The sequence below is a fragment of the Misgurnus anguillicaudatus genome, unplaced genomic scaffold, assembly GCF_027580225.2.
Source record: "Misgurnus anguillicaudatus unplaced genomic scaffold, ASM2758022v2 HiC_scaffold_29, whole genome shotgun sequence".
In the NCBI taxonomy this organism is placed as follows: Eukaryota; Metazoa; Chordata; class Actinopteri; order Cypriniformes; family Cobitidae; genus Misgurnus; species Misgurnus anguillicaudatus.
The window spans coordinates 8,888,073-8,900,343 of record NW_027395279.1 but is presented as its reverse complement, the minus strand read 5'-3'; the positions used below and the strand labels follow the sequence as shown (position 1 = coordinate 8,900,343).

The window sequence follows — 12,271 nt, the reverse complement described above, 5'->3', positions numbered from 1 at the left end:
TAATGTGGAAACTAGACAAGACTTACGCTGTGTGTAAAATTCACATCTCGGGTATATAATTGTCATTGTCTTAAAGCTGCTAAGCTTCCGTTTTTGTTGAGAGTTGCACTTGACTTTACTACTTGACTGATTAAAAATGTGCCTTGTTGTGTACAGTAGCATTCTGATGCATCGCAAAGCATTGTAGAATCGAATTTAATTGAATTGTTACCTGGTGAATCGTAATTGAATTGAATTGTGAGGGCAGTGCCAATGCACACCCCTATTGGATGTATTCTATTAGACGCTTTTCATAGGTTATTCACACATCTGAAACAGACTTTATTCGAATCGCGATCGTTATATCAACACAAAGGTAAGTCCCGTTTATATTCTGCATGTTGTCATCTGGACTTCTGTCACAAAATACTACATTCAGGATGCTAGAGCATCTGTATCTCAAAACAGAGACCATACACTGATGCTAAACCCTTAGACCTTTTAAACCATGTATAGTAATGTTAAAGGCGCTCTAAGCGAATTGACGCGTTTTAGACCATAAAACATTTTTTGTTACATACAGCAAACATCTCCTCACTATCTGCTTGCTGCCTGTCCGCTGATCAAACTGTAAAAAACCGCGATCTCTGTAGACAGCTCAGGCTCGACAAACCGCAATATCAACATAGTGGCCAAACCTAGCACAACAAAACATAACAAAGTGTTCCAGCCAATAAATGATAAGAAGGATTTGGGGTTGATGGTTGGGCGCGTTCAGGACAGGAGAGGGAGGGGGAGGCGTTAGCTACGCTCCGTTTGTTTGAAAACAGTTCAAACATCAACAGGAAGTGACGTCGCACATTTTTCGCTTAGAGCGCCTTTAATATTAGTAATGTTTGTAGACAGTAGGCTATATAGATATTGTTAGCAGCGTTAGAAAACTGACATCATCCCGTCCACGAATTGGTGCGCGCCGAGGGGGTGAACGCGCGTTGAGGAGGTGTGTGTGTGTTTTAGCAGTCATTTGCCATTGAGAACGAGGTGGCTAACTGCTATGCTAGTTAGTTTGCAGCGTGGTTTCTCCTGCAAAGCCAGTAACCAGCCACGGTACTTTTCGAGTTATAAGAAATATATGAACTGCTTTATTTTACAATTCTACATGAACTAACTAACTAGATAAGTAATAGTGTTTTGCCAAACTAAAATTGTTTTGCCAAACTAACCAAGACCAGCTCTTACCGACCCGCCTTCTAGCAATTAGCATGCTGTCCACAAGCAGTATACATCCCCCGCCGGGTCTAAATTTCTGTAATTTGCGAAAATAATGCGTTTGAATATGTCTTATAAACAGGAATATGTTAGCCTTGTCCAGGGCAAAACGAGTGTATTGTTGAGACTGCTACATCACAATTTACACTCGAAGCCAATCATTATGTGTAATGAGTTTCTTCTCCTGGAGTGTACTTATTAGTGATACTTTTTTGCTTGATTTGTCTGTTGGCATAATAATACATAAACCATTAATAATAATATATAATAATATACAATAATAATATACAGTATATTGTCTGTACTGCTCGTACAATACCATTGCGAGTGCACACATGACTTTAGTAGTGGGTGTGGCCAAAGGAGCAGCAGCTCATTAATATGTAATGACCACATCAAAAAGGCACAATCTGAAATGCACTGAAACAGAGGCTACTAGAGATGGGTAAGAATCGTTTCCTACAAGCCATTTCGAGCAAACAACTTCTGAAACATGTTTTATTGAACTTATACACCTATTTAACTTGTGGGAAAGCAGGCATAATATGGGCAAATGTATTTTTGTAAAATGTTTGGCTTGAAAATATTCCACTTGCATTGACCTTTTGTATTGTAATGTCATACAATCTTTTGTTATGAAATTGATATATTTCTTAAAGGGATAGTTCACCCAAAAATTCTGTCATCATTTACTCAATCACAAACCTTTCATGAACCCCTTTCACTTCCACAGTATTCTTTTTTTCGTACTATGGAAGTTAATGGGGTCCACGAATGTTTTTTTTACAAACATTTCTCAAAATATCTTCCTAAGTGTTCATCAGAACAACAAAATTTATACAGGTAACAACATGAGAGTGAGTAAATGTTGACAGAATTTTCATTTTTGGGTGAACTATGTCTTAAGTGTGGCTTAAGTGAATAAATACCTTTGGTGCCACTGTTTATTTAACTTGATCTGCTTGACTCATGCTATTTGATATGTTAATAATATGTAAGACTTGTCACCATTCAGGTTAGGTTTGTTAAAATCTAAATTAGATACGATGCGTAATACGATACAGTGGATGGGATGCGAATAGAATAACATATAATTTTGAGAAAGCTGTCATCAAGAACACCATCATTTGCAAACTTTAGCAAGTACTTCCTGTCACTCTTGAAGTTTAGAGATAAGAAGCTATCTAGTGGTCAGGATGTAAACTGAAAATGAAACGACTACCACAAATAAAAAAAAAACATCAATACTGCCCTTTTGAGAATTGATACAGAATCATCAAACAGAAATATCCCAATATGCACGTGTATTTAAATTTTCTTGCACCTGTTATCTTAATATGAGCATTATATTGAAAGTGATGTTTGTTGTGTAAAGCACAGCTAAGCTAACATGAGCTCCTCGTAACACGGATGTTTTCTTGATTAAACATGCTATGAGTCAAAGAAAACCCAATGTGTGCCAGGTTTGTGTTCATGCCCGCCCCAAGTTTAATTATTTTCTAATTTGTTGTGGATATGGCAGTATGATCTGGTCACATAGTTTGTGTTGCTAGATGGTTTGGTTTGTAAAGTATATGTGAGATGAATTATTAGCAGGGGTTGTATGCAGATGCTTCTGTCAATCACTGGACTGGAATGTCAGTTTCCATAAAAGCCTTGGAGTAGATGAATGATTCACAGATTAACACTGCGTACTAGATTACAGTATAGTTCAGCTACAATCGTGTTTGATAAAAGCCTAAACAGAATATTCATAAAATGTAACATGTTTTTATAATAAAATATGTGATCCTGCCTATGAAAACCCTGCTGAAGTAATTTTTTTGTGATTTCCTGTATATACTACATAAAATCATCTTACATGCCAAAAAGAACATTATATGAAAATATAACCTTTATATCTTTAATATGGGAGTACTTTGACTCGGCACAGTAACACCCTCCCTCTCCCATTATGAGAGGGAGAAGGGGAGCGGACTTTTCAGGCGAGTCGAAGTACTCCCAAAAGTGCTATTACGCCATAAAATATAGTTCCTCTTTTAAAGGGGGGGTTTAATGGTATTTCAAGCATTCTGACTTATTAACACAGTTATAGAGTTGTTTCCTCATGCTAAACGTAGGCAAAGTGTCAAAAATGCAGTTGGGCGTGTTTCAGAGTATTTCTGTGCCGAATGCACTTCGCCAGGGTTCGTACAAGTTTCGGCTAATTTTTTTCGATTATGGTTCTAACTGACGTTTCAGGGGTTTTCGATACGTATCACTTCTTTATATGGGCTTCCGCCGGAAAACTTCCCCCGGAAAACCCCGCCCAGCCGTCAGTCAGCGGGAGACGCTAGAGCTTGCTAACAGCTTATCACGCCACTCAGCTTTGTTTAATTTCAAAAGTCAACAATGGCACAACAAGAAGTGTGTTTTTGGATGTAAGGAGAAGACATCCAGCCTTATGGAAACAATGGATATAGTTTATTATCCGGATTAGCAGCGGAGTTTTGCGTGTGTGTTTGATGCGGTGGATTTTCAGAACCGGGTCATGACGAGTTACACGTGGTAAGTAAGACTTCTGTCTTATGTTGGAAATAGGCGCGTGTATATTATATAAATGACACGAACATGTAGTGAATCATACGTTATAAGTGTTGTATGGTGTTGCATGACTCGTACTCGCTCCTCCCGTGTTATAACTCCTCCTTCTTCATTTTTTCGTACGTTATCGGAAAGATTCGGTAAAGCTAATCTTTCTTTTATAAATCTGATTAAACTAAAGACTCTTCAGAGATATAAAGGATGTCATACTACTCTATAGGTACTCCAGATTGATATCAGAAATGCAGAAACAGCGTGTGTTACGTGAGCTTTAAATCCGCTTAGAAAAGCGCTACATTTTATTTTGTACCACCAAACTTGCTCGTATAACTACTCGTCTTAAATAGGAAAAACGTTGATGTGTTTGGTCATTTCTAACTTTATCTCTAAATGGTACCATTGAATGAATGGGGCTAAGCTAAATGCTATCGAAGCGTCGCAGTGCGCTCCAGCGCTTACGTGCACGCACACAGATGATAGAGGGATGTATCAACAATTCTTAGTTAAGGTAATAACATATTTTAATATTGAAAATGAGTAGACTATTCATTTAACAAAGATTACAATCAATGAATGAAATCAAACTTTAAAGGGACAATCCATTTTTTTTAAAAATGGGCTCATTTTCAAGCTCCTCTAGAGTTAAACATTAGATTTTTACCGTTTTGGAATCCAATCAGCCGATCTCCGGGTCTGGTGGTACCACTTTTAGCATAGCTTAGCATAATCCATTGAATCTGATTAGACCATTAGCATCGCTTTCAAAAATGACTGGGCACTGCGTTGTATCATTGTTTTACGCATATTTTGCAGTGCCCTTTAGAAAGTAACCAAGAGGACTATTTTCGGACACGGCGTAATATCATTGCACCTGATGCAGCCATGGTACGGCAGCAAAGTCCTTGATTATTACGCCAGAATGAGAGTATAGTTCCTAGCCATGTTTGCTGCGACACTTCGATAGCATTTAGCTTAGCCCCATTCATTCAATGGTACCAATCAGAGATAAAGTTAGAAGTGACCAAACACATCAACGTTTTTCCTATTTAAGACTAGTAGTTATATGAGCAAGTTTGGTGGTACAAAATAAAACGTAGCGCTTTTCTAAGCGGATTTAAAAGAGGAACTATATTTTATGGCGTAATAGCACTTTTGGGAGTACTTCGACTCGCCTGAAAAGTCCGCTCCCCTTCTCCCTCTCATAATGGGAGAGGGAGGGTGTTACTGCGCCGAGTCGAAGTACTCCCAAAAGTGCTATTACACCATAAAATATAGTTCCTCTTTTAAATCCGCTTAGAAAAGCGCTATGTTTTATTTTGTACCACCAACCTTGCTCGTATAACTACTCGTCCTTAATAGGAAAAATGTTGATGTGTTTGGTCATTTTTAACTTTATCTCTGATTGGTACCATTGAATGAATGGGGCTAAGCTAAATGCTATCGAAGTGTCGCCGCGCGCACACAGATGATAGAGGGATGTATCAACAATTCTTAGTTAAGGTAATTACAGTTTAATATTGAAAATGACTAGACTATTCCTTTATCCCTTATGAGACTTTAGCCTGCATTTCACAGACAGGATCACATATTTGCAGGTATTTGGGCTGCTATCTTTGGTGTATTGAATGCTTTTATGGATTATATTCAGTTTGGCTTTATCTTGTTCTTGCAGGTGAGGCCAAAAAATACGACCCCACCTTCAAAGGGCCTATCCATAACAGGTAGGAAAAAGCTTTTGAAAACAAACATCTAAGCCTAAGTATAAAATTCATTTATACCACAGGGCTGTTGAATGCTTTATTCTGATAAGTTGAGAAATTTTCCATGGGTACATTATTTTTCGATAAATGCACAAATGTCTTAAAATAACCACCAGAGCAATGTCTGTGGAATAATTGTTTGAATTATTTCCGCTTCGCGTCGTGCTGCATTACTACCTTGGGTGGCCCATCATCAATTATTTCTTACGTAACATGTAACTACTTTTCAAGACTGCTTGTGTCAGACATTGTTTACATAATAGAGATGCCTCGAAAAAAACATTTAGAGAAATACAGTTTCATTTCAGTAGTCAGTAGACACCCACAGTCTGACTTTCAGTGGTTGTCTAACGTATGTTTTAAAACTATTGTGGTGCTGCTGTGGTTGTTTTCTGCATCACATGTTTGATCTGTTACAATGTGTTTCTCTCAGAGGATGTACAGACATCATTTGCTGCATCTTGTTCTTGGTGGCCATAGGGGGTTACCTTGCAGTGGGAATTGTGGGTAAGTCAGTCTGTTTGTCTACTGTGAAAAATGCAACGTTTGATAACGGATGTGGGACTGCATGAAACGTGAAAGACTTTTACATATTTGGCTGGCATACATTCTGACGAACAAAAATTTAGCAAGATCAGACAAAATGCACTCTTAATGCAAAAATGTGCCTTTTTGATGTTTTGATTAAATTAAAGCAGTTTGTAACTAAATGGGCATTACATCATTGAATTGTACATTAGACTTATGCGCATATTTCTGGTATAAACTTGCCACTACTCACAATTCATATTCTTCTTCTTCAGCCTGGTCTCACGGTGATCCACGGAAAGTGATCTACCCTACAGACAGCGCGGGACAGTTCTGTGGACAGGGAAACCTGGAGTAAGCAATGCCAAGATCGAGACACTCATTGTTTTGCCATCTTCATACATGCATTTATTTATCCTCTCAATGAATTACATTTGACAGTGTTCGTTTTTGTGATGTGTAATGCAGGAAGAAGCCGCTGTTGTTTTACTTTAACATCATGAAGTGTGCCAGCCCCATGGTCCTGCTGGAGTTTCAGTGTCCCACCCCCCAGGTTTGTGTCCTTCCTACCCTACCTCACTCTTGTTTTTGTTTTGCTTGGATTGGCACACTAGTATTTTTACGTGTTACGTATGCATGCTTTGCCTACTATGCATGAAATACTTTGCTGATCTACTGGGCGCCAATTAAACTTCTTTTTATAGACTGTATCAGCACAGCAGTAACAACATAAACAAGCGGCTTTCGTGGTCATCACGTAACTTCCGTTAAACTCCGCCTTTTAAAGTAGTTTATTTATATAACAAGCAAAATAAACAAAACATAGATTACCTAGGAAACCAAATTTTTTTTTATTTTCAACCAGGTTTTTTTTAAGAGTTCAGTTTTGCAACTAGTCAGACCAATAAACAAACAAAAGCCAGTAAAGTATTGACCAGACGTGCAATTGCGTGACCGCACGTGCATCCGATGAAACGGTCTATAATTTAAAAAAATGAATTGTGCATAATTAGCAGCCCAAATTTTTGTAATTTATCTTATATTGAAAAGTTCATGCATTTTTCCACAACTTTGTTTCTTTTGACTTGAAGGCGGGACTTTTGTCATTAGACCGGCCATTGGGGCTGCACAATTCATCGAAAAACTAATCAGGATTACTAATATGGGTGAAACAATTTCATAATCACCAAAAGCCTCAATTAAAGCGGTCCATTTGTGCTCATTTCTGTTTTGGTGAATCAGAGATTTTAAAATGGCTAAGTTGATTTGTCCTTTAGCCATTCGTTTTGGATTTTTTACTAACAACATAACTCCCATAATTATTTGTTTTTTACATTATATTATTTAGTTTTGGATGTTTAAAATTGACCATCCAGCTGCTTCACAGAAAGTTGTAAAACAATTCAAAACTTCAATGTAAAGTCTATTGATCATTAATAATAATCACAATTACAATATTAAGGTTAATAATGGACAATTATGATTTTAGCTCGTCAACTGGTGGCCAACGGGCCAAATGCGGCCTGCCACTCGGCTTTATCCGGCCCGCCGGTCATCTTTGTTTCATTTAAAATCAGCATGGTCACTTCCCCCAGAAAACCCCGCCCACCCGTCAATCACCAGGAGAGGTTAGAACTTTAACAAACATCACATCACGCGACAGCTTTGTTTAATTTCAAAACTCGACAATGGCACGAAAGAAGAATTGTGTTTTTAGATGTAAGGAGAAGAAATCCAGCCTTATGAAAACAATGGATATAGTTTTGGTAAAGCTAATCTTTCTTTTTAAATCTGATTAAACTAAAGACTCTTCGGAGATATAAAGGATGTAATACTAATCTATAGGTACTCCAGATTAACATCAGAAATGCAGAAACAGCTTGTGTTATGTGAGCTTTAAATACAAAGGCAAAATGGCCAAAAAATTAAAAATAGGGCTAAAAGTTTGGCCCGCATCATATTTAAATTTTTTTAATCTGGCCCTCGAAGAAGAGTAGTTGAAGACTCCTGCTTTAGGCAATAACTTCATACATTCACACACATTTATTTTGTATTTCATGTTTGATTTCTGTCTGTGTTTAGCTGTGTGTAGAGAAATGTCCTGATCGTACAACGACTCTGGTTAACGCCTACCCAAATCCACTGGAATGGCCGTATTACAAAAGTTTTTGCAGAGAAGATCCTGGGAGTAAAGTGAGTGAGTTTGAATCAAAACTTTTATTTTTGCTGTTTTTACTTTACGTTTTATAATTCCTGTAAATACCTATTGACTGATCAGTTTATTTGTCTTTACAGACTGTGCCAGAAATTTTGCAACAAAAACTGTGCCCGGCAATTCTAGTTTCCAGCAAACCATGTACGTTTGTTGTTGTTATTGCTGTTTTTTATTGTTGCTTGAATATTTATTAGGATTATTGGAAAGTAAGTTTTTGTTTTATATCGCTGTAACACAAGCATATTCATCTGTCTCAGTTTTGCAGCGCTGTTTTCCATCTATGGGCAAAAAGGGCGGAACTATCACAGTGGGCGATAGCGAGACGTTTGTAGATGCAGATGGAAACAAGAGAAATGCCAAAGACCTGGTGGACGGGATGACGTGAGAAATGCATATATTTATAAGTCTCATGTGTTAAAGCAACACTATGTAGTTTCCATGTAAAATTGACATACGGCTCCCCCATGTGGTTGAAAAGTGCAACAGTGCCTGGTATCAGACACTTTTCTGCAGGCAGGGGGAGGGGCGGGGCTGGGTGCTCTACCCTCCACCTCGACTTTCAGAGTGTGCTTGTAGCAGCTAGGAGGCTGCTCAGGTTGCAGCAGCAGTAGAATTTGTCCAGTTAAGAGTTGTTCTATCACTGAAATAATTTTAGAGACATTATTTAAAGGTTGAAAAACTACATAGTGTTGCTTTAAACCAAGTGAAACATACAGAGCGCTCTTCACGCTCTCTGATGTGCAAAGTGAACATGTTTGACCTTACAAACATCCCTACATTTTTTTATTTATATTTATCTTATACATCTCTTTTTATAACAAAGGGTAAACCTCAAATAATGAGTTTTGTTTGGCGTACAACCAGCAAAGACTTACACATTTGCTTTATTATGATAACAGGAACGCCACAGTAGTCATAGAGGGTCGACAGGTTGCAATGAAGATCTTTGAAGATTACACAAAGTCTTGGTACTGGATCTTAATGTAAGATGTTTGTTTTTATAACAGTCATTATTTCTCCTGCAGTTTTAACATGAAACTACTCATGGGCGTTAAACTTGATGTGATTGAGTGTTCATTTGTTTCTTTGTGTTCAGTTGTTTGTTGATAGCTCTGGTGGTGAGTCTGATCTTCATCGTTCTTCTGCGTTTTCTGGCTGGATGCATGGTTTGGGTCATGATCCTCATGGTCGTTATTGTCATCGGATGTGGTACTGTCTTTATTCTCCACCTGTATTCATTAATTTTAGTACTGTGTAAAACATTTATAGGGCTAGAAAGATGATGGCGTTTCACTGTAATCTCTCATTTGTCATGTTCACAGGTATCGGTTTCAGCACTTATAAGTATGTCAATCTGAAGGAGACACCTGGTGCTAATGTCACTCTACAGCAGCTGGGCTTTCAACCCGACTTCAGTGTTTACCTGCACATCAGACAGACCTGGCTGGCCTTCAGTGAGTAACTTTTTTTAACTAGAGGTCTTCTTGGGTCCAAAGAAATGTACACGATCCAAAATGACACAAATTACCTTTTTACCCAAACCTGACGTGCATAAATAATTAAAAAAATAGGCGTCAAGCTTGAGTGATTTCAATGTTAAGTCAATGTGAAGATGCGTTAACACACGTCTGGAGGTCTTGCGGCGTGAATGAGGCGTTTAGCGCCTTGCGGTAGACGCGATTCCACCTCATTCACGCGTCTAGCGCGAATTGAGCGTTTCCACGGCAAACGTGCGAGTTAAAAAATTCGAACTTTGTCGGAAAAACGCGCTGCGTTAACCAATCAGGTGCTTGCTTTAGTAGTGACGTGATTACAGAAAGCGAGCGGAGTCGCAGAAGCCCTTCCCATGACGCAAATTTTCACGTGAATGTCTCGATTACTAGAATTTCATGCGCGAATGAAGCGAGTACACTCAAACTGTTCAAGCGGCAAACTAGGCGCGGTAGACACGATTTGACCCCTCAAACACGCCTGGTGTAAACGCAACATACGACTTTGCCGCATGCCGAAGTGTTGTTGTGTAACCCATCACATTAAAAACTGAAGGATGAATGGTCGGTTTACTATTTGTCAGATGGTGGCTTTTCATTATGAACAGCCGATGGGAAAAATGTATCGATAATAAATGTACTGCTATCTTATGGGGAAAAAATGGAAGAAATGTTGAACGATACATCGACCACTGCAATATACAGGGTTCCCACAGGTCCTTGAAATCCTTAAAGGTTGTGAATCTGAGGGAAATAATTATTTAAGGCCCTGGGAAGTTTTTGAAAATAAACATACATAGATACAGGTCATTGAAAGTGCTTGATCTATGTTATGCAAGAAGTTTTCTGGAAATAAAATCCATATAATTCCCTGTGTAGTGTAGGATAATATCTCAAACATTCTAGACTTTTAAGCACACGTGTTAAACTGTTCGCTTTAAATGCTTCTGTATGCGAATGTTGATTCATACCAAAATGCTTTTTTGCATAGTTGTGTTTGACAAATGAAAACATCTCGGATTACGTATGTAACTGTTGTTCCCTGAGAAGGGAACGAGACGCTGCATCTCCCTTGTCATACTTCCTGCATCCCTGTAACGCCGTCTTCGGCAATATTTCAGATAGCGATATACTTCCTGACTCCAGCGTCACCCTGTCTTTGTCGTTAAGCCTCACTATTGGTTGAGTTTGATATACACATTCAGACGCACTTACGCCTGGAGGCGTCCCCAATGTGTCACCGCAGTGACGCAGCGCGAGTTCCCTCGAAAGGAACTGTAACAATGTGTCTTAAAAGGTAACGCGATGTAACCTTGCTCTCACTTGAAATGTGTCCCCAAATTTAGTTCTTGAATTTGAGGGTGTTGGACCTGGAAAGTCCTTGAAAGGTCCTTGAATTTGAAGTTAACTAAGGTGTGGGAACCCTGAATATACGTAGTGTTTTGCTTGTAAGTAGATGTATAAGCACTAAAATATGTCCTGTTTCTTTCTGCAGTAATTATTCTAGCTATCCTGGAGGTCATCATCATCGTGGTCCTCATCTTCCTCAGGAATAGAATCCGAATTGCAGTTGAGCTTATGAAGGAGGCCAGCAGGTCTGTTGCTCTCTGCACAATATAAGTGCTGATCTTTCAGATGTTATGGTAGATGTTTACAGTCGTAACACCTAGTGTATCAGCTGTTGATATATAAGAAGGATGTGTTTTTAGTACACAGTCTTGTTTACTCAATTTTTTTGATTTCTTTCAGAGCCATCGGTTATGTGATGTCATCACTGTTCTACCCTATTTTTACCTTCTTCCTCCTGACTATAGTCATCGCGTACTGGGCCGTCACTGCAGTGTATCCTTTTTAAGAACATCATTAGGCTTGAAATTCATTAGCACAATGACTTTAGACACCAGCGGATATCTTGCGGTCTCTTTAAATCAGAAGTGATGATGGCCATCTGTGGGACTACTCAAAAAATAGGCCAATGTTTATATTCATATCTTTTAGCATATTTAAGTGATAGCAAATCAAAGCAACTGTATATTTAGTGCATTATTGTGGTAACAAACACATTTAGAAAAGCTTTTGGGTAAATTAACCAGTTAGGCAGTGGCCGTGGGCGGGGCTTTGTGACGTCATATTAACAAGAATATTAAAACAGCATGTCTAATAAGACTGTTTTGTTTTAATGGGCATTAAAAATGAAGGAGTGGATGGATTTTTTTCATAGTAGGGTGGTTGTGTTTACAGCCAGCACACATACCTTGTAAAAGTGGATTTTGCATAATAGGTTCCCTTTAAGATGTAGAAGTTGTTGGAGATATTTTATAAAACAATTATAATTTAGTACAATATAAATTGCGTTCCAAACTCATCCCTAATGTAAATCCCCGTGTATTCTCTCAAGCATATGTGTACTGTACGTTGTAAAATGATATGTTTAAGATAATCATCAT

General features: G+C 38.4%; 1 protein-coding gene across 3 annotated transcripts in view; it reads left to right on the top strand.

Annotated features, from left to right (window-relative positions):
* LOC129421403 (choline transporter-like protein 2) overlaps nt 1-12,271 on the top strand; it is a 34,572-nt gene that overhangs the window by 12,126 nt on the left and 10,175 nt on the right. For all 3 annotated transcript variants that reach the window (XM_073864996.1, XM_073864994.1, XM_073864995.1), the window contains exons 2-13: nt 5,504-5,552; nt 6,025-6,098; nt 6,395-6,473; nt 6,588-6,672; nt 8,202-8,312; nt 8,415-8,475; nt 8,592-8,715; nt 9,234-9,317; nt 9,431-9,543; nt 9,657-9,788; nt 11,320-11,419; nt 11,574-11,666. In XM_073864996.1, the coding sequence (XP_073721097.1) occupies nt 5,504-5,552; nt 6,025-6,098; nt 6,395-6,473; nt 6,588-6,672; nt 8,202-8,312; nt 8,415-8,475; nt 8,592-8,715; nt 9,234-9,317; nt 9,431-9,543; nt 9,657-9,788; nt 11,320-11,419; nt 11,574-11,666 (1,105 nt within the window). The remainder of the gene's footprint in view (nt 1-5,503; nt 5,553-6,024; nt 6,099-6,394; nt 6,474-6,587; nt 6,673-8,201; nt 8,313-8,414; nt 8,476-8,591; nt 8,716-9,233; nt 9,318-9,430; nt 9,544-9,656; nt 9,789-11,319; nt 11,420-11,573; nt 11,667-12,271) is intronic.